Source organism: Caretta caretta, chromosome 4 (genome assembly GCF_965140235.1).
Source record: "Caretta caretta isolate rCarCar2 chromosome 4, rCarCar1.hap1, whole genome shotgun sequence".
Taxonomy (NCBI): Eukaryota; Metazoa; Chordata; order Testudines; family Cheloniidae; genus Caretta; species Caretta caretta.
Window position 1 is genome coordinate 40,488,899 of NC_134209.1, and position 27,745 is coordinate 40,516,643.

General features: G+C 40.1%; 1 protein-coding gene across 2 annotated transcripts; it reads right to left on the bottom strand.

Moving 5' to 3' along the window:
- On the bottom strand, positions 1-23,832 carry CXXC4 (CXXC finger protein 4). Of its 2 annotated transcripts, XM_075127553.1 has the most exons (3): positions 22,595-23,832; positions 19,569-19,589; positions 1-3,627 (listed from the first exon to the last, which is right to left on the bottom strand). In XM_075127553.1, exons 1-3 carry the CDS (start codon positions 23,609-23,611, stop codon positions 3,583-3,585), a joined length of 1,083 nt encoding a protein of 360 aa, XP_074983654.1. In that variant the 5' UTR covers positions 23,612-23,832; the 3' UTR covers positions 1-3,582. The 2 variants fall into 2 exon arrangements, with proteins under 2 accessions (XP_074983654.1, XP_074983653.1); XM_075127552.1 differs by lacking the exon at positions 19,569-19,589 and having other exon boundaries at positions 22,595-23,700.
- Positions 23,833-27,745: the final 3,913 nt, after the last annotated feature.

Sequence of the window (27,745 nt, forward strand, 5' to 3'; positions counted from 1 at the left end):
TTTTTGAATACTAAAGTCCTTTATTCAACAACACAGAAATATCACAAAAACAACTTTACTGGGCAAACTGAATGTTTTTATACAGTTTTGTACATGCCCCTTAAGTGACTTTTTTTTTTAATAAATACACTGTTTTCCAAAACTGCTTTTTTCATAATTGCACAAGCATACATACACCTTACACAAATATCTTTTAGAAAATTTAATAGATAACTGCACAGTTCAGAAATAGGAGAACACTGTGAAAGGAGTACATTTTTTGTGGCCCATGTTTCTGAAAAATCTCCTAGTTCCCTGCAGTTGTGAAAATGGAATACTTTCTAACATAGGAGCTGTCTTTTATTCACTAAGAATAGAGTAGATCTCTGTGTGAAACTGCCAAATTTAATAAAAACAAAAATCTGAAACATTTAGCTGCTACATGAGAACCAACTGTTTGATATCACTATGCATCTAACCATGATCAAAGACCCACTACAGCTTTTTGCTGAATATATTCGACCCTGAATGGTATGTTCATTTCACTACTTTCTTTCTTCATTATTTGATTACAGATATAGCTAGTTTAGAGACCTTATATTATTTAGCATTAATTGTATGAGTTACATACCAGGGGTTCTGGACAAAAGGGAATACTTCCTTTCTCTTAGGGAGTGTCTATTATTAAGTCACATAATGGGTATGTGTGCCTCCCTCACAGCCTTATTATTTAATAGGTTTATCTGGGGTATGAGAGAAAGAATTTTTTCTATTAGGCATGCTTAGTGCTCACACCTAGAAGACTTCAAAGTTATTTTATGCGGTTTTTGCACTGTGAAAATGAAGAACACGAAAAGGGATAAAAAATTTCATATTGTAAAGTATTTTAGGATCTCGTGAAAAGCATAAATTCAGTAATCAGAACATGACAACAATCTGATTTATAAATATGTGTACAGGAGAGAGAAAGAGAGAGGCCAGAAAAGGGATTTCCTTCTTCAAACATAAAAAACCAAAATGCTTTCTACGCACTACATCATATAAATATTGTTTTACCAAAATGGAAAAAACTTGATGATATAAAGAAACAATGTCCAAAATAAAAAAAATTAAAAAAAATATGTGGGAATCAAAGAAAATCAATCCTTGTTCATTTCTAATAATTAACAGGTTTGTTTGCTTTTCTTAACAATTTTGAATTGACATGTAAAACATCACAATTACAATATACAGATCCATCAGTTCTTGAAAACAAAACAACAAAACAAAAAAAGAAACCACATCAAGACATGCAACATTAGGGTATTAGACAGTAAGTACATTGCTATGAATATCTTTGTACACCTAATGTAGCCTGAACTGAATTTTGTCTCTACTTCTGTCAGAGCAATCACAATTTTCCAGAAAGCAACGCAAACTCACCAGCCAGATGAGCAAATAAGGCTTCAGTCAGTTTTTAAATCAATTAACAATTTGGTAAAGAAGACCTTACGTAGCTCTCATTGGTCCAGCAGTAAATAACCGAGGCCCTAACCAGAAAGTCTTAAATTAAATAAAATCAGATACAAAGCTGCCAAGTAAATGAATGTAAAGCTTATTTGATGATTATTTAATTAATGATCTTTTATAAAATATAAGAGGGGGCATATGTTGGGAGCACGTTAAAGATGGCATTTATTTTCTGAAATTACATGTAAGATGTCATGCTACACAGAACCTGGGACATGTGTGTCAGCCCTAATGTTTAGAATGCAGTCTCCTCCAGCTCAACACACCAGTCCTCTGATGCTCTTCTACTGTGTCCCAGCTCTTCTACACGCTACTGACGCTTGCTGCTACACAGCCAGTTCTAGGATGCGTCTCCTCCCATCCGCTGCTCTTAGGTTGCTTGACCATTGCCGTGGTTCATCAATCCTCACGCTTTCCCAGAACTCTGATCCTCCACAGATAGCTGATGACACACTCTGCTGCTCACCTAACCCTCCAATATTTGTCAAGCAAGTGAGTGTGGCCATGTGCCAACAGTATGAAACAATTAGCAGATAATGGAGAAAGTGCTGAAATAGTATGCTATTGGCACACTCTCTGCATCATTAGCCTGTTATTTCCATGCTTTTCTGTGACGCTACTAGCATTTATCAGCCTATCTTGTAAAAAATACTAAACATATATAGTACGTGGCATAACAGCATTCTCTTACTTTCGTGGGGTGGCCTTTTCACATGAGCAAAAACAAAGCCAAGCTATAAATAGGTGAAGAGGTCATCTGTATGAAGTGTACGTAAACTCAGTATCCTCCACATCCTTGTATTACATCTGAATTATATAACTCCATGCTCTGCCTTTATGAGGAGTAAATGTTCTGTATACATAGCTAGTACAGGAGAAAGAATGGTGAAGCATTCCACTATGGGCCCACAGGACCAATGATTCAGCAAGCCCAAAATCAGTGGACAAAGAAACATGTGTGGGGACAAATAGTCACTGGTTGACAAAAATGTGGGGTTTTCTTATATACTTTAAAAATACGCAGGCTCTCTTGGCCTGCACAACTGCAGGAGAGATCCAAGCCTGTCTAAATTTATGAGCTAGACTAATCTCTAAATGTTGCACATGGAGCGAAAATATTTTCCATATATTTTATAAAATTTTTATTCCATCTATTGAAAAAAACTACAGAGCAACTCTTAGTGGGAAGGTAAATACATTGAGTCATAGACTTTTCTGAGATATGGTACTCTTTTCATTTTGTGTGCTAGAACATGCTAAATATAAATGGCTGATTCCGCATGTCATCTATGCTGTGCATTTCACCTTACAGCACAGTCAGAAGCAAGTCAGCTATGGTGTGTTACTTTGGAGGGATACCCTTCTGTAAAGCTCTTCTGGAACCAATGCAAGTGCACAACCACTACTTTAAAATAGTCCTCAAAAAGATTAATTTTAGATTTGATGTCTTCCCCTCTTGCAACAATACAGCTGAAGGTAATTCCTAGGGGCATCCTAATCTTTTAATCTTGTAAAACTTAGCATCAAGTCTCTATGGAAGGATGCATGGTAAAACAGTGCTGCTGCTAAACAACCAGCAAAATAATATTTAAAGCTAGAATTTATTGCTCCAGATTTAACTTGCAGAACCACACTGTTGTGTACAAACCGTTAATCTCCATAGATGCTCAGACATGATTGTCTCCTTGTGTCTAAACACACAAAATACAAGCCGCTATCTGTACAGTTTACAGTACTGAAACACATATATTTGAAAATGAAGTATAGATATGTTACTTTTCAAAGATACATGATTTTATAGCAGGGGTTTACCCAAACTCTTTTTTTTTTTTTTACAGCCACTTTAAAAATAGACAACAACTTCACTAGTATAGCTAAGTTACATCAAATAAAGATTCAGTGTACTGAATGTGAATAAACTGGCCAATTCCCAGGCTCCCAGATTGTTTACATTTTGTTTTTGAGGAAACCCCTATACATAAATGAAAATAGTATCTGAGTATATTCTTCAATGGTGGACTAAGCAGTTTCTTAAAACAAGACTTTAGCTTGCCATTCACTTCGGACTGCCTTGAAAATAAGATATACTACTGCTTAAAAGAACCATCGGAATGCTTCAGCGCTGGGAACAGGTGTTCTCTATAAAAAAAAGCAAGAAAACAAGTTAAGCTTTCTTTCTGTGGCATTATAAAATAAGATTTCTTCTTCTTGTTTTTCCTTTATATTTCAGCCATATTTTTTAGTATCTAGATATAACATGATGCCTCACAAAACTCAACAATTAATAGAAACCTCCTGCTTCTAAAAATGTGCCATTTCAGGATTTTATACCTACATACAGACACTATGTACTATCTATTTCCTCTTTAATTAAACAATAAAGTCATGGAAATGAAAACATAATTAGAAAAATCTAGGATGTATACGCAGGAAAATGGAATAACCATACCATTTTGAAAATGTTTCTGACTATCCACTGACTTATTGGGTGTATGTATATAGTTGAGTGGGTTTGCAGACACATACTTTGGCAAGACATTTTTTTAATGTAAGAATAACGAAGACATTGATCTAATGATCACAATGTGCACTGTGAACTGATACACCTGGGTTAATGTCTTGGGAGAATAGGGAGAACCATGATCTTGCAAGGTACTGAGTGCCCTCAATTCCCTCTTGGGAGAACATTTTCAAACCTAGAGTTGGCTTATCTCATTCTACATTTTGGGACTTAGGCTCTGATCCAGCAAAGTGCTAGAGCTTGAACTTTAAGCATGTGAATGGTCCAACTGACTTCGACAAGAATAGCGACTTGCCTAACGTTGAACACATGAATAAATGCTTTCCTGGATCTGGGCCTTAAATAAAAATGGCTTATTTTCCTGAGGTGTTGAGCACCCACAACTCCCACTGCAGGCAACACTCAGTACTTCTGAAAAATGCACCACTCTCTTTTAAGTGCCCTAATCAGCCTTTGGATACCCCGCTTTTGGCACCCATGTTTGAACATACAGGGAAGGACTTAAACCATGATCTTGCAAGGTACTGAGTGCCCTCAATTCCCTCTACATTCAGTGTGGGTTGATGGTGCTCAGCATCCCAAAATATTAGACCACGGGGTCTATTTCTGCTCCTACTATAGCTAATGACTTTACACTGACTACAGTGAGAGCAAGATCAGACCCTTAAATCACTACATGCCAATTCACATCAGTTATCCCATCCTGCTGTATTTGGTTCATTAAGAAATATCCACATAAGCAAATATCATATCTGAAGAAGTTTAACTAAAAAACCTAATATAGGGTCTTAAGGAAATTGAGATAAATATGTTTGTGTGGAAATAGTTCTTGTAGATTATGTTGGAGCTTTAATTAAAGAATGCCACTGAAAAGAAGCAGTTCTTAAGCTATATTTTTATGGAGGTCTTTTAAATATTTCCATTCCAAAATACAGCTAATAAATCAGAAACCCAGAAATTTTTATGGACGCAGTGCTAGATGCTTAGAGGCATCGCTAATCAAGTATATCAGTTAAAACATCTTTTCAGAGTTCTATAAAACTGATAATTACCATGGCAAACATTTTATACCATAAAAGTAATCAGTTGTAATAACCAGGCTCAAACAGTATGCAGGTCCTCTTGCAGAAATACTTAAAATTAATCAATTTAATAAATATAGCAAGGGAATGAAAAGGAAGCAGAATTCCTCTTGTTTTATCTTTATCATTCATTCCCACAGAAATATAAGAGAAGAAAGAATTTCTGCTGTGTAATCAGAATTCTAAACTATTCAATATCCTACTTCTATCTATGAATGTTGAAGTTTAATACATCATCTGAAAATTAGCTCCCAAAAATGAGTTTGGTTGTTGTATAAATATGCTCTGAATATATGAGTGTTCTTTGTTAGTATGTGCCAAAATAGGTATTGATTATGTCCCCTTTAACAATTCCTATTCTATTCTGTCACACATGCTCAGTTCTAGGACATGTACCTGTAATGACAAAGCAAAGCAAAGCAAAGCTTCCTTCAAAGGTATACCGAAGAGAGCCGATATGCTTGCTACACCATCCACAGAGTTCTGTGTAGGTTGTAAGATGGCTGCTGATAATATAATTTATAATTTATAAAGATGTTGACTATAAAAGAAGCTTGAGTTTAGAATAATAGCAAGCAACCATATGTCTCATCAACCTCAGAAGAATGGTTAATCACGTATAAGTATTACACTTACATATTATCTTTGAAAGCGATATTTAAATATTCTACTATGAATACTTTTTTATATATCTGGGGTTGAGCTGGCCTTTATTTACTTTCTTGCAGCATCAAGTTGAGTTACTCTGTCAGACATTGTCGTATCAACTGGAAGTAAAGATGCAGTGTCTGATTAAAAGGTCAATCAGACCTTTAAATACACAGAATAATATTTCTGAAGGGCAAAGCTGCTGTTTAATATCTGAGCTTCTGAAAAACTACAAGATAAGGTCTTTTGCATCAGTATAGGAAATTATAATTAAACATATATCATATAATTAAATATCTATTGCACTAGCCACTGACCTGGGAATCAGCTGTGACTATTTTAAATCATTAAACCACGCAAAAACAAAAAACAAAAAATGAGGATTGAATAGATGGATCAAATTAGCTCAAACCCAATTTATGGGATGAAATCCTTTGATTCTTACTCTCAAAACAGACAAGACTATATCCAGGAGAAAAGAGATCTTTCAGCCAGTTTGGTGGCTCAGCACACCAAATCATAAGCTTAAGTGCAATGACCAGCTACCTTCTGGTTATATAAATTCAAGAGTCCCAGCTGGGGAATCAAACTCTTGATGAGATTACAGTGAGTTTCTGAATCTCGGTTATGCTTGCAGGGAATCATTATCCTGAGTGACAGGAAAGACAGATTCCCCTGGAAGTTAGGGGGAGGGGAAGGTAAGGAATAGAATTGGAGTTGATCAGCATTGTTTAAGGCAGCCTTCACTGCTCATGCAGGTGCAAATACTGACAAACAGAAGTCTCGTTCCCAGGAGGGAACTCAAAAACCTGCAGCCCCAGCTTCTCCTAACAGGTAATGCTATAAAGCATGGTGTTCCAGATAATTTATTTCTAAACAAACCTGATATGAAATGACCTTCAAGCTTAAAACTTTCAATTCTGTTTCTCTTTTGGTCAGCTTTAACTAACTAAGGTATTTTCCACATAAGTAAAAGAAGTAGCTCAAACATTTGAAATATTATATTTTAATTGCATTTTTAAAGTCAGTTTCACATAAACGGCCTAGAGAATTACATTTTTGGCCTTAAGATAAGAGAAACACAATCAAATCCCGTTAAATAAACACACACCAAAAATAACATTTTAAAAATTATATATATTGGGCCTGTATCTGTTCCTGTGGGCAAAAATGCCCATTAACTTTAGCGGGACCAGGTCCTTTGTACAAATACACACATACACACGCTTCCAATACAGCAAAACAGCAAAATATACTGAAATTACAGACTCTTTAAATTCTTCGCCACAGACCCTATTTTAACTTGAACTCAGCTACTTTTTTGGTGTAAGAATTCAGACATTTTAAAAATGTATTCTGTATACACTGTTGCTGGGGCTGTAGCTCTAATACAGTGTTGCTATACAAGTCCTTGCAGATGCTAGATTACATATTTTTATTATTATTTTATATAGAGAATTAGGGAAACAGTTTTGTAGTAGCATATGGAAATAAAAAAAAATGTATTTGAGAAGGGTACATAGTTATGACCTGAGTATTTGTAAATTTTAAAGGAAAACCCTTTAAACACAGTAGCAAATTAAAATCTTGGCTTTTACACACACCCAGACACTTGCAGGCCAGATTCGGAACCCCTTATTCATGCTGAATAGTACATACTGACATGACTAGTACCACTGAAGTAAACACGCCAGGCCATGAGAGGCCCTTATGGGGTGCACAGAGTTTTGGGTGCACACAAGAAGCTGTTTCCCTCCCTGGCATGGCCTGTGCAAAGGTCTATCACAGTTAGAGTCCCTGAACTTGGAGGAGTGCATGGACTATTCCCTCAATATGCCGCAAAGGCACAAGTATCATAAATGGAACATGGAGGCCCTTGAGTCCTCTCCTGACCCCAAACAAACTGGTGCAGTGGGCCACCTGCATAGAAAAAGCAGGCTGGATCATTCTGCACAGTGCCCTGTGTACTGGGGAGCTCGGGAAAGGAGTGTCTCTCCATGAGGGACATTCCCTCCCGGAAATCCCCAAGTCACTGGTGCAGTTCTGTACTTGGGCCACTGGAGAACTGGCCCAGTGAGACGTATGTAATTACTACCAGACATTAGCACAAGCTGGAGAGTCTGCTGCCGTGTGATGTGTGACTGCAGGGATAAAGAGAAACTAGTCTTCAAGGCCAAGGACAGATGCTCATAATTCCTGCATGTAATGCATTTTGCATCCAATACCAGCCCAAGATGTGGGGCTGACTGCCAGTTACTATTGCCTGAGTAACTAGCTGAGTAGGTTTCTTGTGTAAATGAACAGCACAACATTAGTTCGTTAAAGGACTAATAAACTCTACAGAATCCACAAAACAGCCAGAAAACAGCAGAACGTTTGAGGAGGCCAGGGAGCTCTGTCCAGCCATGTGGCGTCCCCCTTTCCTATTCCACTAAGTCAGACCTATTACCTGCAGTGCTGCGAGCTGATGGAGGCTTCATTTTACCTGAGGTTCCTCTTTTAAGGCTAATAAAAGATGGCTGCTACTCACCAGGAATGGGTGTAAGTCCATATCCTCCAAAACAAACCCACTCTCCCACAGACTAGCCCTCCTCCCCATGCTACTCTCCTTGGAGCAGATCCAAGAAGAGTACGGACAACATAGGGATGAATACATGGAGTGAAATTCCTTCTCTCCCTCACACAAAGCCAGAATAAATTACCTTTGTGCAGGAAACTATGCAAGGATTGGGAAGAAGAAACCCTTTCCCAGCCCATCGTGAGGTGCAGGGCAGGTATATAAAGCCATAACCCTTGTGATGCTTTCTGCAAGGATTTGTGGCTCACACCCTCCTAATCTATACACCTCAATGTCCCCTTCAAAGTGGCTAGGTGAAGCTGACATAGAGTTAAGCTGTGCTGTGCACATGTTGTGTGAAGTCCCTATCTGCACCTTCTCTGCAGCCAGTTTGTTCCTCACACGAATATACTTATACATATAGGAGTGGCTTTGGGGTACCTAATAAATGCCAGATTCAACTCACAGAGTTTCTCTGAAATTCTCCCTCAGGCTAGAGAGGTTGGAGAACCATAGAGGAGTGTGTGAACTCCTAACCTTCCATGCCCTGGAAATCTGCACAGAAGAGAAACTACAATCCAGTGGACAAGCTACTTTTCAAGCTACTTCTCTGCCCTGCTCCCAACCCCTCCTGATGGATCGTGCTGAGCTCTGCTGCCATTGAACAGGCTAGATGTGCTGGCACAGAGACAAGTTCTTGTGTCTCAGGTAGGCATGAATACAATTTAGCCATGAATATCCACTGACTAACAGAGGGAGGGGAAGGGAGGGGGGTTGGTTCCACAGGGAGCTGCTCCTCCCCCTCCAACCCTGGCATCTCCAGACAAAATCCTGCGGAGCCCTAACCCCATAAAAGAGCTTCCATAGGACCTGGACAAAGATGGAAACATGCCATGGAGCTGTCATTCTCCATTTCTGCCAGGATGTGCTTGGTTCTGCTACCTTCCACCCACAGACCCCCTGTCTTTCTATTTATTATAAATTATACCATACTGTAACAGACGTCCTCTAACAACCAACTTATGATTGGACTTGTCAGTTAAGTGGGACAAGTACTTCAGGTCAGAAACTCAGATGTGAGCTTGTTTTAACGATCTGAGTTAAAATATCTCTTACCATACCTGAGCCACATTCCTGTCTTCCTTCATACCAGGGATGAGATTTAACATTTATGTTAAAAGTCAATTTTATTTACTTTGAGAGGACGTGAATCTTTTTACTGGCAGTTATTTTTCCACTTGCACTGCATATCTTCCAAGCTGTATTTGACACAAACCAGATTTAGAACAGACCAGATTAGGAAACTCATTTGACTTTCTCTGCCACCAAGTTCGTACAGCAGAACGTAAACCACTACACTGGATACTACATAGAAACAAAAGCTGAATCATTGATTCAGGACCAGGTTCTAATACCCTAACTCACTTTCAGTATCTTACGCAGTGAACAGTCCCACAGATTTCAAAGGGGCTATTTGAGGAGTGAAGTACAACTCAAGGCATCAGAATTGGCTGGTGGTAATTACAGAACTAAAGACCTGTCTGTATAGGGCAGATTTCTCCACTTGTACTCACTGTCAGTAGTAGCCAGTAGCAAGTAGCCCCAATTGAAATAAATGGATCTACTCATGGAGTAAGGTACTTCTCGATGGGAATACGGATAACAGGATGTGGTCTTTATTTATATTCAGTATTTGACATTATTTGTTTCATATATTCATTTTCTTTTACTTGAATTTACTTGGAAACATCTTTTAAAAGCATGAGATTAAATTTTGGGAAATGTGTAAAGAATTTTAACATTTTAAAAATATCAGTGAATAGTATCACTGTGGAAAACAGTTAGTAAATACAGATCAGTAACTGCATGGAACCAGAACTCGTGGTGAGAAAAATATCAGCTGTGAAATATTAAGGTCCAGGTCATGGAGTCCCTAATCATGTTGGTGAGCACCTACTACTATGAGTAGTCTCACTGGCTTTCAAGTAGACTACTCACATAAGTAAGATCTCCCCAACATCAATAGGTGCTCCACCATCTGGTCTGAAATCCCTAAGGGCTAGATTGCACCATTAAGCAGAGCCTTCTTTGAAGACTGGCATGTATATGTGTCACTCCAGGAAGCAGGAAGAGCTTTGAAAAGGAACAGTTTTGCCCTTCTTCTTCTGGACTGGGGAATAATTTGCTACAGTCCCTTTCTAGCACACTCGCTCCCTTCTGCCAATTCAGCTCTGCTGGCCAAAAAACTGAGAGTTGGAGCCAAGTCTCTGCGTCTCCCCACCCATCTGCTCATGAGGGGGAGAAGCAGGCTTGTAGATCCTGCTTTCCCCATTGCCCTGCACCTAGAACAGTGATCTGGAAAGGCTGTGCAAGATGGTGGTGGGGATCTTGCTTCCCTTTATGTTACTGAGCAGCCATGATCTGTCCTTAATTAACAGCTTTCTGTCAAAGGTGAATCAGAAGAAATCAACATCAGAGGAATGTCATTTAAATTTTTTTAATTCCTATGGATTTTCATCTATACCTGAAGTTGAGGACAAAGCTGATCAGCTGCTGAAGACAGCTTCCAAGCTGCTTATGATGACATTATTACTATATATTTATTATTTAATAAATAGAGCTCAAAGGCCTCAATCAGGATCAGGGATTGTTTCTTGTTTGTTCTGACTGGCCTCTGACACTCTATTTACTTTTTTTTCAGGGAAGCAGAAGGGACATATAGAAGCCCTGTAGTAAAGAGAGCTAGGAAAAATGTTAACCTGACTAGAGGAGATATGAATTAGTACCTTCAGGATCACAGTTCAAATTAAAATATGGTAGCATCCAATTTATTTACTTTAGCTCATTTGATATTAAGAACAGTTTAAAATGTAATCATAAAGACTGCATTTGGCTATTTCACATCAACTTAATATAAATATCAAGAAGTTATATTACAAAAAATACTAAAAATCAAAACCACTCATCACCCATTTCCAGCTCTGTCCCTGTTCCCTTCTAAAATATGTCTTGCTATTTCTTCTCATTCTACTCTGCTATGAATTAACAGCTATAAACTCCCTTCTCCCTCCACACACACAGTCTGTCACTATAGTAATTTAATCCCTAGGAACACCATCCATCAGTCCCTATTACTTAGCCCCCCCCCACAGGCATTCTGGTTAACATTCAATCCATTAATAAGAAATCCCCGTTGGTACATCATCCTCTGGAACACGACTTAGCACTCAAGCTTTGACATCTCTTTAATGTCCTCTAGGTTACCTTTTTTCTAAGAAACCTCTATCTCAAGGCATAGATGAGGTATGGTTGTCATCACCAAATCTAAATATATATCTCCTTTCTCTCGACCTGGAACTACACTGCCTTTGAGCAACCCTTGCTCCTCCTTCCCACTCTGCTGAACCTAAAATGATCTAATCAATAGGACTATCATGACCAATTAATCCATTAGGATTTCTCACACTGTGTAAGTAGCAGAGTTAGTCAAAAAATGGTCACAAAACGGCTTCCTTGTTTGCGGCAAAACTGTCAAAAAATGTCAACCAGCTCTAATTAGTTGTGACATCTTCAATTTACGGGAGAAAGGGATTGTTTTTAATCAATGTAGTGATTGTTAAAGGTGCCAGACTGACAGTCCAGAAGTCTGGTGAACTCAACATATCCACAGATCAGGTCCAGCAAGAAGAACAGCAGCACAATCTTCCCGACAGTATTTAACCCAAATTCCTCAACTGGAAGGATCACCTCTAGAGATTAGAAGGTTGTATATCATTTCCAAGGCCATTCAGTCCTTGGCCTCCCTTCTGAGTCCCCTTACAATGACAGTTAACACTCAACTGGGCATGGTTTTGTGAGGTGGCCACCCTCACGGGACTTAGACTTCCAATTCATTTTACAATAGGCCACCAAACAATCATTGGCATGTTACAGTTTATAGGCATCATCATCCTGGGCTGGGCTGAACTGGTGATTTACAGGGGACAAGTTTCATATGTCATTACCAATCCCTTCTGTCATCTAATCCCCCACCCCTCAATCACTGGTGAGTTCACTATTCATATTAATGACCTCTCCAAACATCTTCTTGCCTCTGACTTTTTCCCTCCCTAATACATTTTGTCTTTGTTTTGTCACTGTCATCCACTCAGGAGATCACACCTTCAACATCATCCACTTCCAGCTCCCCTTTTTCATCTCTAGCTCTCTGATTCTGCATCAGGATGATCACTCCTTCCACAAATTCAAAATTGCACTCCTTGAGCCTATACTCTCCTCTAGGAACCTAAAACACACAGGCCAAGCAATGCCCACTCAATGAATCATATCAGTCCTCTGTTTGCTAGCATCATCTTCCTTCCTCCCATTTATCAGCTTGTCAGTACTAACAACTTCATCATCTCCTTAGCTCCTGATCAGCTTGTCTTCCTCTGACCTTATATAGCTTCCCATGCCACGTGCTCACCCTGGTACCCAGATCATCTCCACTGGAAAAAGAAGTTGAATAAATTGGAGTTCACTCTCCACGGGGACATGTGGAAGCCCAGTTCTCAACCTTTAAAATCAGCTTCTGGAGTGTGTGAAGACTGACTGTCTCTTGTCAATCATCATCCAGGGTCTTGGGAATTCAGTGTCAATCCAAATCCCTTTTCCATTCTGACACTTCTCCCTGCAAACCTTCTCCACTGAGGTGGTGTTTGCTACCATCTGTCTTTTGAAAATCTAAGGCCATGTCTACACTAGCGAGCTTACAGTGGCACAGCTGTACCGATGCAGTCATGCCGCTGTAAGATGGCTCGTGCAGCAACATAATTAAACCACCTAAAAAGTGACATAATTACACCACCCCTGAGCAACAGAAGTTTTTCCCACATAAGGGGTAGTGTAGACATGGCCTAAATGTTGTATCACTTCATCACTACTTTTGGCTCAACCACCTTTTTGTCTCTCCACCCTACAACTTGGTACCCCTTCCACAGCACTTTTAATAGCCACTGCTGTCCCAGTTATAACCATCACTGGTCTATGAACAAAATCACCTCCGCAGTAGATCCCCCACCCACCCCCCCAAAAAAAGGATGTCACCTTTGCATATATTAGCGTAATTTACCATTGACTCCACTGGAGATTTTATTCCGGCTCTGAAAGCTGCAGACTACCCCACCACCACACACCAGAAAAGGTCTCGTTTGACTCTTCCTTATTCACTCCCTCCCTTTCTCTCAGCAAAGTCATGGAGAAAGCAGGAACCTCTGAGCTCTTTCAGCATCTTTCCCAGCACACACTCTTTGACTGCTTTCAGTCTGGTTTTTAACCTTTTCACCATCTCTAAGAATGTGCCTCTTTGGGCAGTTTACGATAAACGCTCTGCCCCTAACCACAAATTCCTCTTTCTTTTTACACTATTTGATCTCAATGCAGCTTTCAGTATTATCAATAATTTTGCCCTTCTTTAAACCATGATCATCTCCAGCACTGTCCTCCCCTGGTTGAACTGTCTCTGGGCTGTCAGACTACCACTTTCCCCATCAAGACCTTGCAGATCAACTCTCCATCTCACTTAATTCACTGGCCTATCTTGACTCTGTCAGCCCCTGGCTTCACCATAATGTTCTGCTGCAGAATACATCAACTACAGCATTGCTCCTCCTGGATGAAAAGTCCCGTTTGTCTCATGTTTTTAATTTTGCTCTTATTTTCCTTAAATCAGATCTTTTCTTTGGCCCACAACCAGAGACCTCAAGCATCATACTAGGTACTGATAATATTTTCTGATATTTTGATTGTGTGTATATTTTTCTAATATCAGCTACGAAACATTGCAAGAATTCATCCTTACCTTGATGCAGCTTCTGCTGAAATTTTTATTCAAATTTTTGTCACTTCCTGTCCAGACTACAGTAGTTCTCTCCTTTATGGTCCGAATGCAATAGGCTATAATTTTTCTATAAAAAGTAAGCTTGTATCATTCCTATCTTTTGTGAGCTTCTAATGGCTCTGAATCCAGATCAAACTGTGGATTGTGAGAACTCTCTGTAACTGTGTTCTACCCTACCTATCTGTCCTCATCTCCACTCTTTTGACTCCAGCCTATTTTGAACTCCCTTGTGTCCACTCCCTACAAAATTCACTGTAATTGTCTTGAGTTCATTGTGTTGCCCCCTCCATCTGGAATTCTCTCTCTCTTCCCCACTCTTTAAGCCACTGAATAATTTCCTCCCTCTAAAACCTCTCCGTTCTCCTTACCTTACAAATGGCTCTTTTAATAAGTGTTTTATGATATTGAGTATTAAAGATGCTACATAAAATAAACTGTAACTCACTGCAAATCAGTATGGAGCTGAAACATGCATTGTCCAGAGACAATAAACAAGGAAGGTTTCTGAAATATTCAGAATTCAGTAATCTCAGTAAAAACACTCAGTAACAGCAGAAAAAAGAAACACTAACGTAGCTAAATAAGCAAGTATTTGACAAGTTTGTTACCCTTTAAGAACAAGGCAAAAAAGTATGACCTAGACTTGAGCTACTGTAGGTTTTTATAATATTGCACTCATCACTGTAGTATCTGAGCACCTGGTTAAATATTAAGTAACAGTGAAACTTTAGAAAACTGCAAAAATCCAGTAGGCTTAATACATACCTGGCTATGGATTTTTATAGTTTTAAAATAAATTAAGAGGAAGCCTAGGAGTTCCAGGTAGGAGAAAATATTTCCCATAATGTTTGAGAGTAGAAGTTAACAAGCCTGCTGGGATCTTTTTAGCCCCTGCAGAGCTAAGGCTTCAACATTATTAAATGGCTGTCGCATCTGAAGTATGGTGCAACATAACTCAATAAACAACAGAACACATCTGATACTGAATAGGGGGAGGCTTTAGATTACCCTACAGAATAATGCAATTTTAGGACAGGTGTTTGCATGTGATGGAACAAGATATGACTTGTGAAAAATACAAATGAACCCAAAAAAAGAAAAAATAAGCCACTGTGGCTTGAGTTTCCAAATAGCGGAATAGCGTCAAATGAAACTGTATGTTTCAAAACGTTATTGTTCGGTGTGAGCACTCAAAGGAGAGATTTAAGTGGACAAGAACAAGTGGATAAATTTAATTTTCCCCAAAATATATAGATTACAACAACAGAGAATGCTTTTTGAGGACAAAACTATTCCTCAAAAATAATTGTGCCTATAGGAAAAAATGTCAAAAGCATGTAAGTGACTTAGGAGCCCCATTTTCAATAGCGCTTAAGTCCCATTGAGTCACTTATGAGACTTAGGAACATTTTCAAAAAGTGACTTGGGCATTAGGAGCCTAAGTCACTTAGATACTTTTGAAAATTTTAACCTAACCCTTTAACAACATGTCCTACACAAAGACTATTTAAAATTTAAACCAGTGATTGAACAGATTCTGTAATATTTTATTAGACTTAAAGTTGTGAGTTCTAGATTTACCTGCATAGGGATATTTTATTCAGCAAACTTTAAAACCTACGCATTCAGAGTACCAACTTTCCTTTCATTGATACTCTTTTTAGTATAGTTTGACATGGTTTGTTCCTAGTTTTACTGCACTATCAGTATCGTAACAGTCACTAGACAACAAATACATTAATGGTAGTACAGCAATTAGTAACTGGCTTTTATCAACTGGGATTATCAAAGTCTCTGAAGCAGACTTTTAAAATATAAATATATATATTTTAAAAGCATTTCCACATACTTGCTATTCATAGTGTGCCAACAGTGAAGTCCTCACTCATTCCTTACTAAAGCAAAACTCCCACTGACCTCAGAAAGAGTTTTGGAAGACTAAGTAATAAATATAAACTGAGTGGGAACTTCAGGATCTGGCCGATGAAAATAAAATATTAATGCTTTATATAAATGCAAATATTTAGACCCTAACTCTGCAACTCTTACACTGAATAAACAGTATGATGACATACTCAGACAAGCAGTCCTATTGACTTAAATGAAACTGCTTGGCAAGCAGGTCACAGCCCACACAATTTAGTTATTTGTATGATCCAAGCATTGGACAAATACATCACTAGATCAAATTTTCAAAAGCACCTAAGTGACTTAGGAGCATACTCCAATTGACTTCTTTAAGTGCCTAGGTCACTTTAGAAAATGGGGTTTAGGTTCCTAAGACACTTACGCGCTTTTCAAAATTTTACTTACTACGCTTATTTCTGCCAAACAAATATTTGGTCTTATTTACCATATAAATTGTGAACCAATCAGTTCAACCCCACCAAATCAATATGCATTGATTTCAGGGGAGTTACACCAGTGTAAAACTGGAAAAATGAAGTGATGAATCAGTCACAATGCTAGATTAAATCCTGGCCCCACTGAAGTCAATGGCAAAACTCCCATTGACTTCAATTGGGCCAAAATGTCACCCATTGTATTTATGTAAGATCGCTGAACCAAATTAAATCTTGACTTAAACAATGTGCAACCTTATTAAAATAAATGTGGTTTCCAAGACTGTAATTTGGGGCTGAATCTGATCCATAATCCTGACTCATCAGTTGATAAATCTACAGTATTTTTAAAAGGTATGCAAAGAAATATTCCATGCACTGAAAATTAAAAAATTGTCATGACTTGTTAATCTCTGATCATTCAGACATTTTACTGATGAACAATACTAGACTAGTTAATACAAAAGATTTTTGAGTAAAAAGTAGAGTTTTTTTGGGGAAAAAAAAAAGTTTAACCAGGTCTGGCTGTCTGTCTGATTCCCTAAAATTAGGTTCAATTTAGTACCCAATTTTGGTGGTGCTAGATTTTGTTAGTGGTGGTCCATTTCATTTTAAAAAGTATTCAACTGTATCCTACCTGTCTCACACAACACAAAATTCTAGTGCATTTCATCAACAGTAGTCTGTGAATGTCTCCCATCAAAGGTGAACTAAAAATTTGGGGATTTTATTATATTAATAGGTTGAATTGTACACTAATATTTTGTGTGGTTTTTGTTTGGTTTGTATTTCTAAAAAATACATAAAGACAGTAAGAAAATATGAAATTTAATAAAAAGATTAAATACCATCTCTGTTTAAGAAGGTACCAATTCCTCTGCAGTTTTAAAGATCAAGAACCCCTTAGAATTGTTGATCAGTAAAGGGACAGTAAATTGTCTGATCTGGAAAGGTGCTGAATGCTTTCTCCAAGATCCTCAGTTCACTGGACTCCCATGACTTAACTGAAAGATGAAGACACTTCACACCTTGCAGAACCCCATCCCATATGTAGAACTGCAAATGGCTTCAATGAGATTTCTGAGCAGCTGCAAGATTAAGCCATGTGTCAGCCAAAGTGAGTGAAGATGCATGCAGCTCTTCCAGACTATACCTTGGAGCAGCAGCAGGCGTCATTGTGATGCACACTGCTTCAATGGGACCTCAGCTGGCCAAAAGGAACTAATTATTTAATTCATGTCTATCACACCCATCATTGTAATATCCGGGTGAATGCTACAAAAATTAATTAAAAAAGCTATTGCAAAGTTTCAGCAAAACTGCCTCTGTCTCCTCCACCCACTGACAAGATAAATACCTCTTTGGCTACATGCTCAATTTAAGAAGCAGCAGCAGAAAACAAGAAAACACAGAGAAACAAATGCATCTTGCCCTGTTTCTAAAAAACAAAGAAACAATCAAATAAAATCACCAGATTCCGATTCTAGTACACTGCAAGAAGAAGTGAATTCCAGAGGCAAGAACCCTTCCCTAAGAATGTTCTACCACTTCTCCTAAGAGTTCAGTCATGGAGGTGGAAAAACAAGAGCATTGTGGCAGAATGCAACTGCACAACAAGGAAGAAACTGCAAAGTCCCAGACTGGTGAGGGCTTTATGGCTGACAACCAAATTCTTGAAATGAGCCCATAAGAGACTGATGCAATTACTTAGATTGTAAGCTCTTTGGGGCAGCAACTGTCTTTTTGTTCTGTGTTTGTACAGAGCCTAGCACAATGGAGTCCTGGTCCATGACTAGGGCTGCTAGGCACTATGCTAACACAAATAGTAACTAATAGTAATAATTAATAATTAATCCAGTACACAACAGCGAACACAGTGAGCTGATCACTAAACACAGACAGTAGTTTGTGCTTCCTTCTGACTTTCCAGTTAGTCATCCTGACATTAACATTAGCTGCCTGTTCCCTCTCAATTTTCCAGTTTTCCTTTACACTATTGATTCCCATCACAATATGTAACTTAAAGCTAGAAAGACATGAGTAAAAATGCCTCCTCTGAGGCTCCACTAATTGACCCCTACCCACCGAGCTCCATAGTGTTACCTTAAAAATATTCACATTTGCTACCAAAACAAGGAGCAAAAGTGCTGAGGTTGCTCACTGGTCCCCTTTTTCCCTAGTGGCAATGCCATATGCTGCTACAGTTTCAGGGTCAAATGCTGCTTCCATTGAAATCAGTGGACCCAATCCTTTTCCCAGTTAACTCAATCTCAAAACCCCCACTGAGTTCAAAGGGAACAGGATTAGGCCCTTAATATTTAAATTTTAATATTAAAAACTTATTTTGAATGGAACATAAGTATGCTTATTTTTTTCAATAGTAACTCAATTAATTAACATGTATCTTTTACAAATAAAGTATGTTACACTGAATATTGTAACACTATGCCCAAGTATGAAAGGTACTTAATGTTGGGCTCAAATCCCACTCTTACTCAGTTGAGTGACTCTGTGCTTGATTTTGATATTCCACTGGTTGAAATCAGCAGTGCTGCAACTGAAATCAACAATGGAGTTACACCAGCATAAAGCTGAGATTAGTGAAATCATAATCAGGCCTATTGACCTCAAAGAGTGAGAAAGGCGCAAAGTAAAATTTGGCTCTTAGTCTTTATAATTTACAGTAAGAGTTATATAAATGTGTACTAATGGGAGGAAAATAAGTAATCTCTCTGGACTAAAAATGGTTATGCCGCTTTAACTGTAAATGTAAATGAACACAGTGCATACATACACAAGTATGCAGAGCGATACATGGCATCAATCTTATTTTCATACATTTATTAATACTATACATAAAATCACTTAGTAATAATAAAATTATGTTAAAAATACTAGAGCACAGGAATGCTTTTAAGGTAATATAAGAAAAATATGGAAAAATAAAATCAGTTTGAAAAAAAGGCTGGAAGGGAAGCATTTAATTAAAAATGTAAGGGTCAGGTAATCTGAAAGCATTAATGAGAATCCGTTTTAAACTCAGTGTACTAACCTTGAGAGTTATATCATATGCCTTCATTGCACCAGGACAAGAACAGATTTAAGGGGAAAAAAGAAAGATGAATTCAGTGGTTTCAACCAATTTACTGACTTTTTTGCATAGTTTTACTTCCAATCTTTAGTCATTTCCATATTTTGGAGACAACATCCTTTATATTTTGTATGTAACTGAAAACCACGATTTCCATATGTATATAATGGAACTTGAACCCTTGATTCTTATTATATTGTCTCAGTAAGGTGCCTACCTAGGCCATAGTGTATCCCCTAAGGAGATCTGTTGATTTACAAAGACCACAAGACAAGCCAGCTTGAGAAGCCAGTTCAGCAAGCAGACTATTCTCACCCACCTGCAACCACTACTGCTGTTTCAGTTCAGTCATGTAGGCCCTGTCACTCTCTGACATGCTTCCAGCTGGTTGCCTTACAACCAGAACAGTGTTGCTGCACATGTGCTTGAGGCAGTCATGCTGTCATTCTTTATTATTTAATTAAAAAAAGAAGAAGAAGAAAGAAGAAAAATGACGAAAAATAGAGAGTTATCCAATTTGGGAACTTTTCCTTTCCTACTGACAAATAACATGCCTGTAAGGGTATTAGCCACACGCCGTGACATGCTTTGTGACTGGATATGACCTACGGAGAATGAACATCTAGTGATATCTCTACAGCTGGAGAGAGAAATCTGCTTCCTTCCAGTCATAATATAGGAGCAGAGGTGTGTGTGACAACAAGAGAGAACAAAAAAGGAGAAAAGCAGTGAAGGCAGGTGGTTATGAAAGTACACAAGTGGCTAATAAAACCATGGTTTTTTTTACTAGCCACAGCAGTTAAACAATTTTAATGGGTAGCATTCCATAACATGCCTGAACAGTTTTGAAGGCTGTAGAACACCTTTGTCAGGAGCAAGGAAATTCATGAAATGTGTTTAGAAATGCACACAAATTCATACAAAGGTCTGATAACATATAAACTAGTCTCCTCTAGAAATATCTCACTTTCTGAACAAATCAATAATCCATCGGGATCTATCATTTATCATAAATAATAAATCACAGAGGCATCTTGGTTTACAAGCCTAATGAAAAAGAACTTTTTGCCTAAGTAGTATAACAAAGTTCAACATCGCTGAATGAACAAAGTGCCACTGAAAAAAAGTAATCTCTCTTTAAATTGTGGATCGATATTAAAATTCAGCGTTATCTGTTTATTGCAGAGTGGGTGATTATAAACATTCTTTGAAAACTTTCTACAAATATAACAGAAGTATATCGTTGACCAAAAACAGTAAGTGAAATCAAAAGTTAACAGCTGATGTCTAGCACCAGAAAAAATCCATATAATTTGCTGTATTTCTGTGATTCTGGATTACTTACAAAAAAGCAGCTGAAGAAAATGTAATAAAAAAGGGCTAGTAACCAAACTTTCAACAAGGATAGTTCACTCTTGCAAGGAGGAATGAACATGATATTTTGATGGGACTCAATATAGTACAATAAATCATGATGGCAAAATTTTAATATAAAAAAACAAAATTTCCTTCAGTTCAATGGCAATATTAATATCCGTAAGGCTGTATCCATTTATTTGGTGTCAAAGAAACTGAAGGGTTGTTTTTCTTTAAACCAAGATCCCACCCCTTGTTGGAGAAAACTCCTGCAACCAATGATTTAGAAAATAACCACAAAACACATGCAAACTGGAAAGTTGCAGTTTCTCACTTTGTTGCTATTTTCTGTGACTGCAAATCTTAATCTGTCACCCAATATACACAGTACTCCTCTGTACTAAATCTACCATTCCCCCCCGACACCTTCAGACATGTCTGATATGTGCATCTAACCAGCAACGCTATAATTTTAATAATGACAAGGGATTACATATGATTACTAGTCTTTCCTCTGTCTTGTTTTCCTTTGTCTAAAAATATCACCTAATAGCCATTTTACATATATTTTTGTATTTTTATCATTGTCTCTTGTACTCAATACATGAACTGAAATTTCCACAACATCATATCTGTCTGTCTTTTGTATGTCTAGCAAACTTGAAAACCTGTCTTTACAGCTTTGTGATATTCAATACATTGTCAGTTCTGAGGACACATTGTAAAAATAAATGTATATACAGTTCCATCAGACATAATTTCAGTCAGACCTGTGCTTATTTTTACATCACATTTTAACACACCATAAAAGGATTATGTTGTAAAATGCATTGCCAAAAAGGATTTGTAGCACATTTCACCAAACTATTTAACTCTGTGACTAATTGTCTTTCTTGAATCAAATTGCCATCAGTCACCCTGAAAATAACTAGCTATTACTTTGTTCTGAACTGCTGACCACTAAGAAGTCAGGTGTTCAGCTGCATTCTTTTCCTGTTCTCTCTTCCCCCTCCTCTCCACCAAAAATCACAGATAATTACCAGGCAGGTAGAAAACACAGTAGATAAAGCACAGAGATCTCATAATAGCAACAATTAAGTTAGAAAAAATAAATAAACACCCCATTTGCTTTCAGGTTTAAAAGTGTTTCCCCTCCACCATTGGTTTCATATAAGTAAAAATCTGTTCCATGTCACCAGACAGAACTCTTTAAAATAACAGACAAACACACAGAGATTGTTCACATCAATGTGGATGTGCCCAGCTTGTGCAGAGGTGTTAAAGGAACCTCTTAAAGAAGATTTTAATTCATCATCTGTGATGTTAGTTACTATATGAAACTATAGTGATTTTTCCAGGGACCAAAATAAGAATGTCAAAAGCAGCCTCCCCCCACTTCCTTCACACTCTTATTTCAGAGCATCCCCCACCCTCTACTTTCAGGGTGGGTTCATACCAGGTGTCAGTGAGGGAAGCCAGTGTCACATGTGCAGGAACCCTTACAACCTGAATGAGGCTTCAGAAAAGGGATGCTGCATCTTGAAGCTAGACAAGAAGCACTGAAGGGGTGGGGGGAGGGGGTTGAGCAGGGACGGAGGGAGGCTGGGGAAAAAGAAATCATCTCCTCTGACCTCTAGCGAAGTGCCAGGTTTTTTCTTTAGCTCTTCACATTTCCTAAATTTGCAGATCTGGTGTCCCGTTTTGCGGTTCCTGCAGCTGCTGCAGACGCCACAGTTGATGAGCCGCTTGCAGGGCACGCAGACCCCACACCTTTTCCTCTTCTTCTTGGCAGGGTTGCCTGCCCCTCCTCCCCCGCCTCCTCCCGCCCCCCCTCCTCCGGCGGCTCCCAGGGAGGAGGAGGACGAGGAGGAGGAGGAATGGCTCTGCGGGCAGTCTGCCAGATTGGCAATTTGAAACGCGCTGTCTGTGACGGCTGCCGAGGCTGCTGCGGGGGAGTGAAGGGCTGTCATGACGATGACCCCTGGAGGTAATGAGATGCCCCCTAAAGCCGGGATAGCGGAAAAAGTCCCCACGCGCTCGGGGAGATTCATTATCTCCGCTTCAGCAGCGCCGCATTTGAGCTTGTTCATGCATTCCCCCGCCAAAGGTCTGCAGTGCTCGGGGGATAAGGTGGAGAGGAAATTATTGTTTGCCATTTGCAACGCGGGCGGCTCGGCGGGCGCGCAGCCGGGCTTGCCCAGCCGGGGGGACTCGTTCCGATGGTGCAGGCTGCTCCGGCCGGCGTGCAGCGAGGCGGCGGCGGCGGCGGAGGAGGGGGAGGATTTCCTTGCACCCCCCGCGCCGCCCGCGACCGTGTTGCCGCCGCCGCCGCCGCCGCCGCTGCCCCAGAGCATGGCGGTGGCGGCGGCGGCCGTGGCGCTATCGCAGTTCCAGGGGGACATGCCGATGCGGGCGGCGGCGGCGGCGGCGGCGCTGGGGAAGATGGGGGTGGTGATGCGGGCGATCTTGGCCGCCTGCGGGAAGGCGCCCCCGTTGGTCTTGTAGAAGGTGGCGAAGGAGCGGTAGCGCTCCATCTCCGAGTTGTAATCCACAAGGCTGTTCAGGGCCCCCTCGGGCAGGTGGTTATCCTTGGGCAGCCCCGGGGCCTCGGGGTTGGGGCCGCTCTCCACGCACACGTTGGTGTTCATGGTGGCAATGGGATGCTGGGGTGGCAGGGGGAGAAAGGGTGGAGGGGGGGGACACCAGTGAGGGGCAGGGTAGGGCAGGGCGGAGGGCCACAGGAGCCGTCGTCTGGATGGGGTCGGGTGCTGGATGGATGGGGGGCGGGTGTTAATCCTCTTTGGGGTACATTTCTGCAGACGGCAAATTGTCAGGCAGCCTCTTCGCTTGCATTCTCCCGGGAACTGTGACAACTAAAATAAAGAAAGTCATTTCCAAAAAGATGTCAAGGCACATGACAACAGTTCACACAGACACACTCCGCAGAGCGTTTGCACCAGAACCAATAAAGCCACGAGCCCACCGCCACTCTCCCGGTCTATCCTGCCTCACCTCCCCCTGAGTAAATGCATTAATAGCTGGGCAGGCCTGGGGAGGAACTGCTGACAAATGCCAAGGGAAAGGGGCCAGTTGGAGTGCTAAAGACATGCAAACGATGGGTGGAAGGGCTCTAATACCTATAACCAGAGGGCATCTGAACATTATGAAATGTGTGAACAAGTGTTGCCAGGGCATGCAAATGTGAAGTAAAGCAGAAAGCAGCGATGGTCTGAAGAAGCAAATGAACAGGAAATTAGGCTATGAAGTACTGAGAAAGTCCACAATGTATTAGAGAATAAATTGTAAGCAAACACAATACTAAGAGCCTGCCCACATACAAGCTGAACTAAAGAGGCAGGAAAAAATGGGGAGGGGGGAAGAACTACCAGCTGCCACAGTGTCCTTCTGTGTCTGAGGGTCATTAGTTTGAATCCCAGCACAGCTGGTTCTGTTAGGGTCTTAATTCAATGTACCAAGGACAGATCTCAATTGTACAAGCCATTTGGTGGTGGTGGTGGTGGTGCTGCTTGTGGGGTAGAAAGGGTGGTGTTCGGCTTGTTTTTAAAAAATGAAAAAGGAGAGGAGAGAAAAATATTTAAGCCAGGTAATTTTACAGTTTTTGACCTCAGAGCCTGCAGCTGGGCTGAACATCCCCAGTTCCCCTGGAGGCTCTTTTCCATCTCCAAGCCATGGGGGCTGTACAAGACTGTTTAAAAAAAAAAAAAAAAGCACCTCCTGCAGGCATTACAGGAACATACATTGGTTTATAAAAAAGACTCCATCAGGTATATGGTTACCTGCTGAATTAACCATTAGTGGGATTGACAGACTTATTATTACGATTATTATTTAATTTTTAAAAAGTTTAATGCAGGAATAAGGATTTTTGTGCCTTTTATTTCTCATAGGCCAGTCTTAGGATGTGGAGCGGGATATTTTAGTTTATAATAGAGAAAAAGCTACTTTCTAAAGACAGAAATAGTGCAATGAAAAACATAACTAAAAACATAATTCTATTATCAGTCTATATTTTCCAGATTCTTCTCCTGGATACTTATTTTAGACTTATTTCTAACGTTTTTTTAGATTTATATATATATATTGATCAGAAACCTTGAGGGACACCAAATGTGGCCCACTACTGTTTCAGGCTAAAATATGTATAGTTCAAATGGTTATCAATTATAGTAATTAGGATCATAATTACTGAACTTTTTATAGCCCAACTTACCAAGTGCAAAAACTTCATCAGCTACTGATGTTATATTCTAAAAACCAGGGTTTAGGTAAACAAATCCAGATCATGGTCGAATCAATCTAGATAAAGAACCTCACCCTTGGCTGGATTAGGAACTAGCAGGCATCTTTCAATCCCAGAAAGACCCTAATCACACATGAATCACCTCTATTTTCACATCAGGAAAAACTGAGACTATTGCTCCCTTCAGGAGTCTGATGGCAATAAAAAAGGGTACCCCCAAAAGCTCCAGGCTAAACATAGACTTGGAAGAGAAGGCTAAGAATCTGCACATAGCCAAAACCTCTAGTTTCAATAAATGAGACTGTAACCGCATGTCCATAATAACAACTACTCAATAAAACTAGTTTTGCCAACCATGTGTAGGAAATCCACACAACTGGTGAGGGGAATTTGTTAATATTTTAGCCTTTAATTCGAGATATTAAATAATACATGCATTTATGCTTTATTTTCATAGTATTAAAGTGGCTTTTCTGCATAAAATCTTTCTTTTCTTGCTACCTCTCCGATCCCCCACCCCATCCCCGTTCAAGGTTTATTGCCACTAGAAAGGAGAAAATGATGGTGCCCACCAGCCAGGTCATTATTGTTTAATCGATGCATCTCTGGAGCATGAAAAGGGTACCTAAGACGCAGCTACTGATTTTTTCTTAACTATAGTCCACATTTTAAAATAATCATAAAAATAGCTATCCAGACTGCATGATTTGGTTCCTGCTTAAGCCAATGTGCCTGTACATGTTCAATATTGCATGTCTGGTCTGCCAGAGACATAGAGATCAAAGGTCATATTTAACATTCAGGAGGAGGGGCCGGTGCAGATTAATTAATAAATTAATACAGCGGCGCCTTTTATTGCCCAAGTCTCGCATTAATCTACTTTTACGATCCTAGAGGACAGGAACAAAACCAATTCCCTCTCCCCAAAACCCACCGAGAGAAACCCAAAAATAATAATAATAATAATAAAAAAAAAATAAAAAAACCCAGAAGGGAAAAGCAAAAAGAGAGAGCAAGGGAACCAAACAATCACTTACCAGTCTCTTTATTTGGGGGGCTGGAAATTGCAGACGCTACCAGCCTGTCTGCCTTTAATTAGTTGCACATCACTCCCTACCACAAAGAAGAAGAAATATCCAGATGTGTCTTGGCAGCTCCTCAATTACAACTTTGATACTTGTAAACAAACTGTGAAGGGGGGTGGGTGGGGAAAAAATAAAAACGCCGATCCACTAAACAAATACCTGTAAGTGGCTTCCCCCCCTTGTTGCAGAGAGAAAAGGAGGAGGAGGAGGAGGAAGGGGGGGAGGAAAGAGCAGGCACTGGGTGAGTATGTGTGTGCGTGAGAGCGCCTGGCTGTGTGCTCGGTGGTCTCCTCTCCCTGCGCGTTGCTCTCCGTCCGTCTCCAGTCGCTGTGTGCAAGGGAGGGAGGCAGGGAGTCTCTCTCTCTCTCCCTCTGTTTGTGTGTGTGTGTGTGTGTGCGGGTGTGTGGTGGCTGGGGGAGGGGAGAGAAGAGAAGAGGAGGGGAGGGGGTGATTGGCTCCGAGGTGAGGAGGATGCAGGGATGTGGACACCTACTGATGATTGGCTGCAAATTACACCGGGAACGGGAGGCGCACACGGGCCACTGCTGCTCTGCACAAATCCCCTGCTCAGCCACGTTCGCCTCCCATCCCCGCTGAACAGGAGGGCTCGCACGGTGGGTGGGTGTGCTGGAGGGCGGGGGGGGCTCCTGGAGCATCATTTGTACGGAGCAGGCACTTGGCAGAGGCTTCCAGCCCCTTGATTCCCCAGCAAACTTGTCGCCGTGTGGGGCTGTGCTGTCTGCTGGAGGCAGGCAGAGCCGCGCCGCAGGATGAAGTGGGAAGGTCCTTGCTTGTTATAAGGATGCTTTTCATGCGCACCCAACCTCACCCCCTGCTTAACCATTTTCAGGCGGCCGCCTGGAAGGAGCAGTTTTCTCTTGAGAAGCTTTAGAGGAGGAGATAAACAGCTGCACTGAAGTCTGCTTTTTCATACCTGCATTGAAATGAACATAGCCTGAATTTCTGAACTCAAGAGATGGGAGAGACCTCTCATATCATCCAGTTCAGCTCCCTGCCAGCGCAAATGAATCTAAACCTCCTTAATACTATTAGACTGGGGTCTAAAATGAATATTGTAATGTTTTGCCTCTCCTGCTTTTTACTGACTTTTACCATATTATGTCTATCTCTGTAGGTAGGTAGAGAATTTGCCTGTGATATGCAAGGACTGTAAGTGCAAGTAAGCACTAAGTCTCTGCTTTGCATTTGTTAGGCAGTGGCTTGAAGTAAAACTATTTTAAAACTTTGATACTTTGAACATGCATCCACTAATGTATCAGCATGTAGTTTATATTTAACAAAAAGAAAAGGAGTACTTGTGGCACCTTAGAGACGAACAATGCATCCGATGAAGTGAGCTGTAGCTCACGAAAGCTCATGCTCAGATAAATGTGTTCGTCTCTAAGGTGCCACAAGTCCTCCTTTTCTTTTTGTGG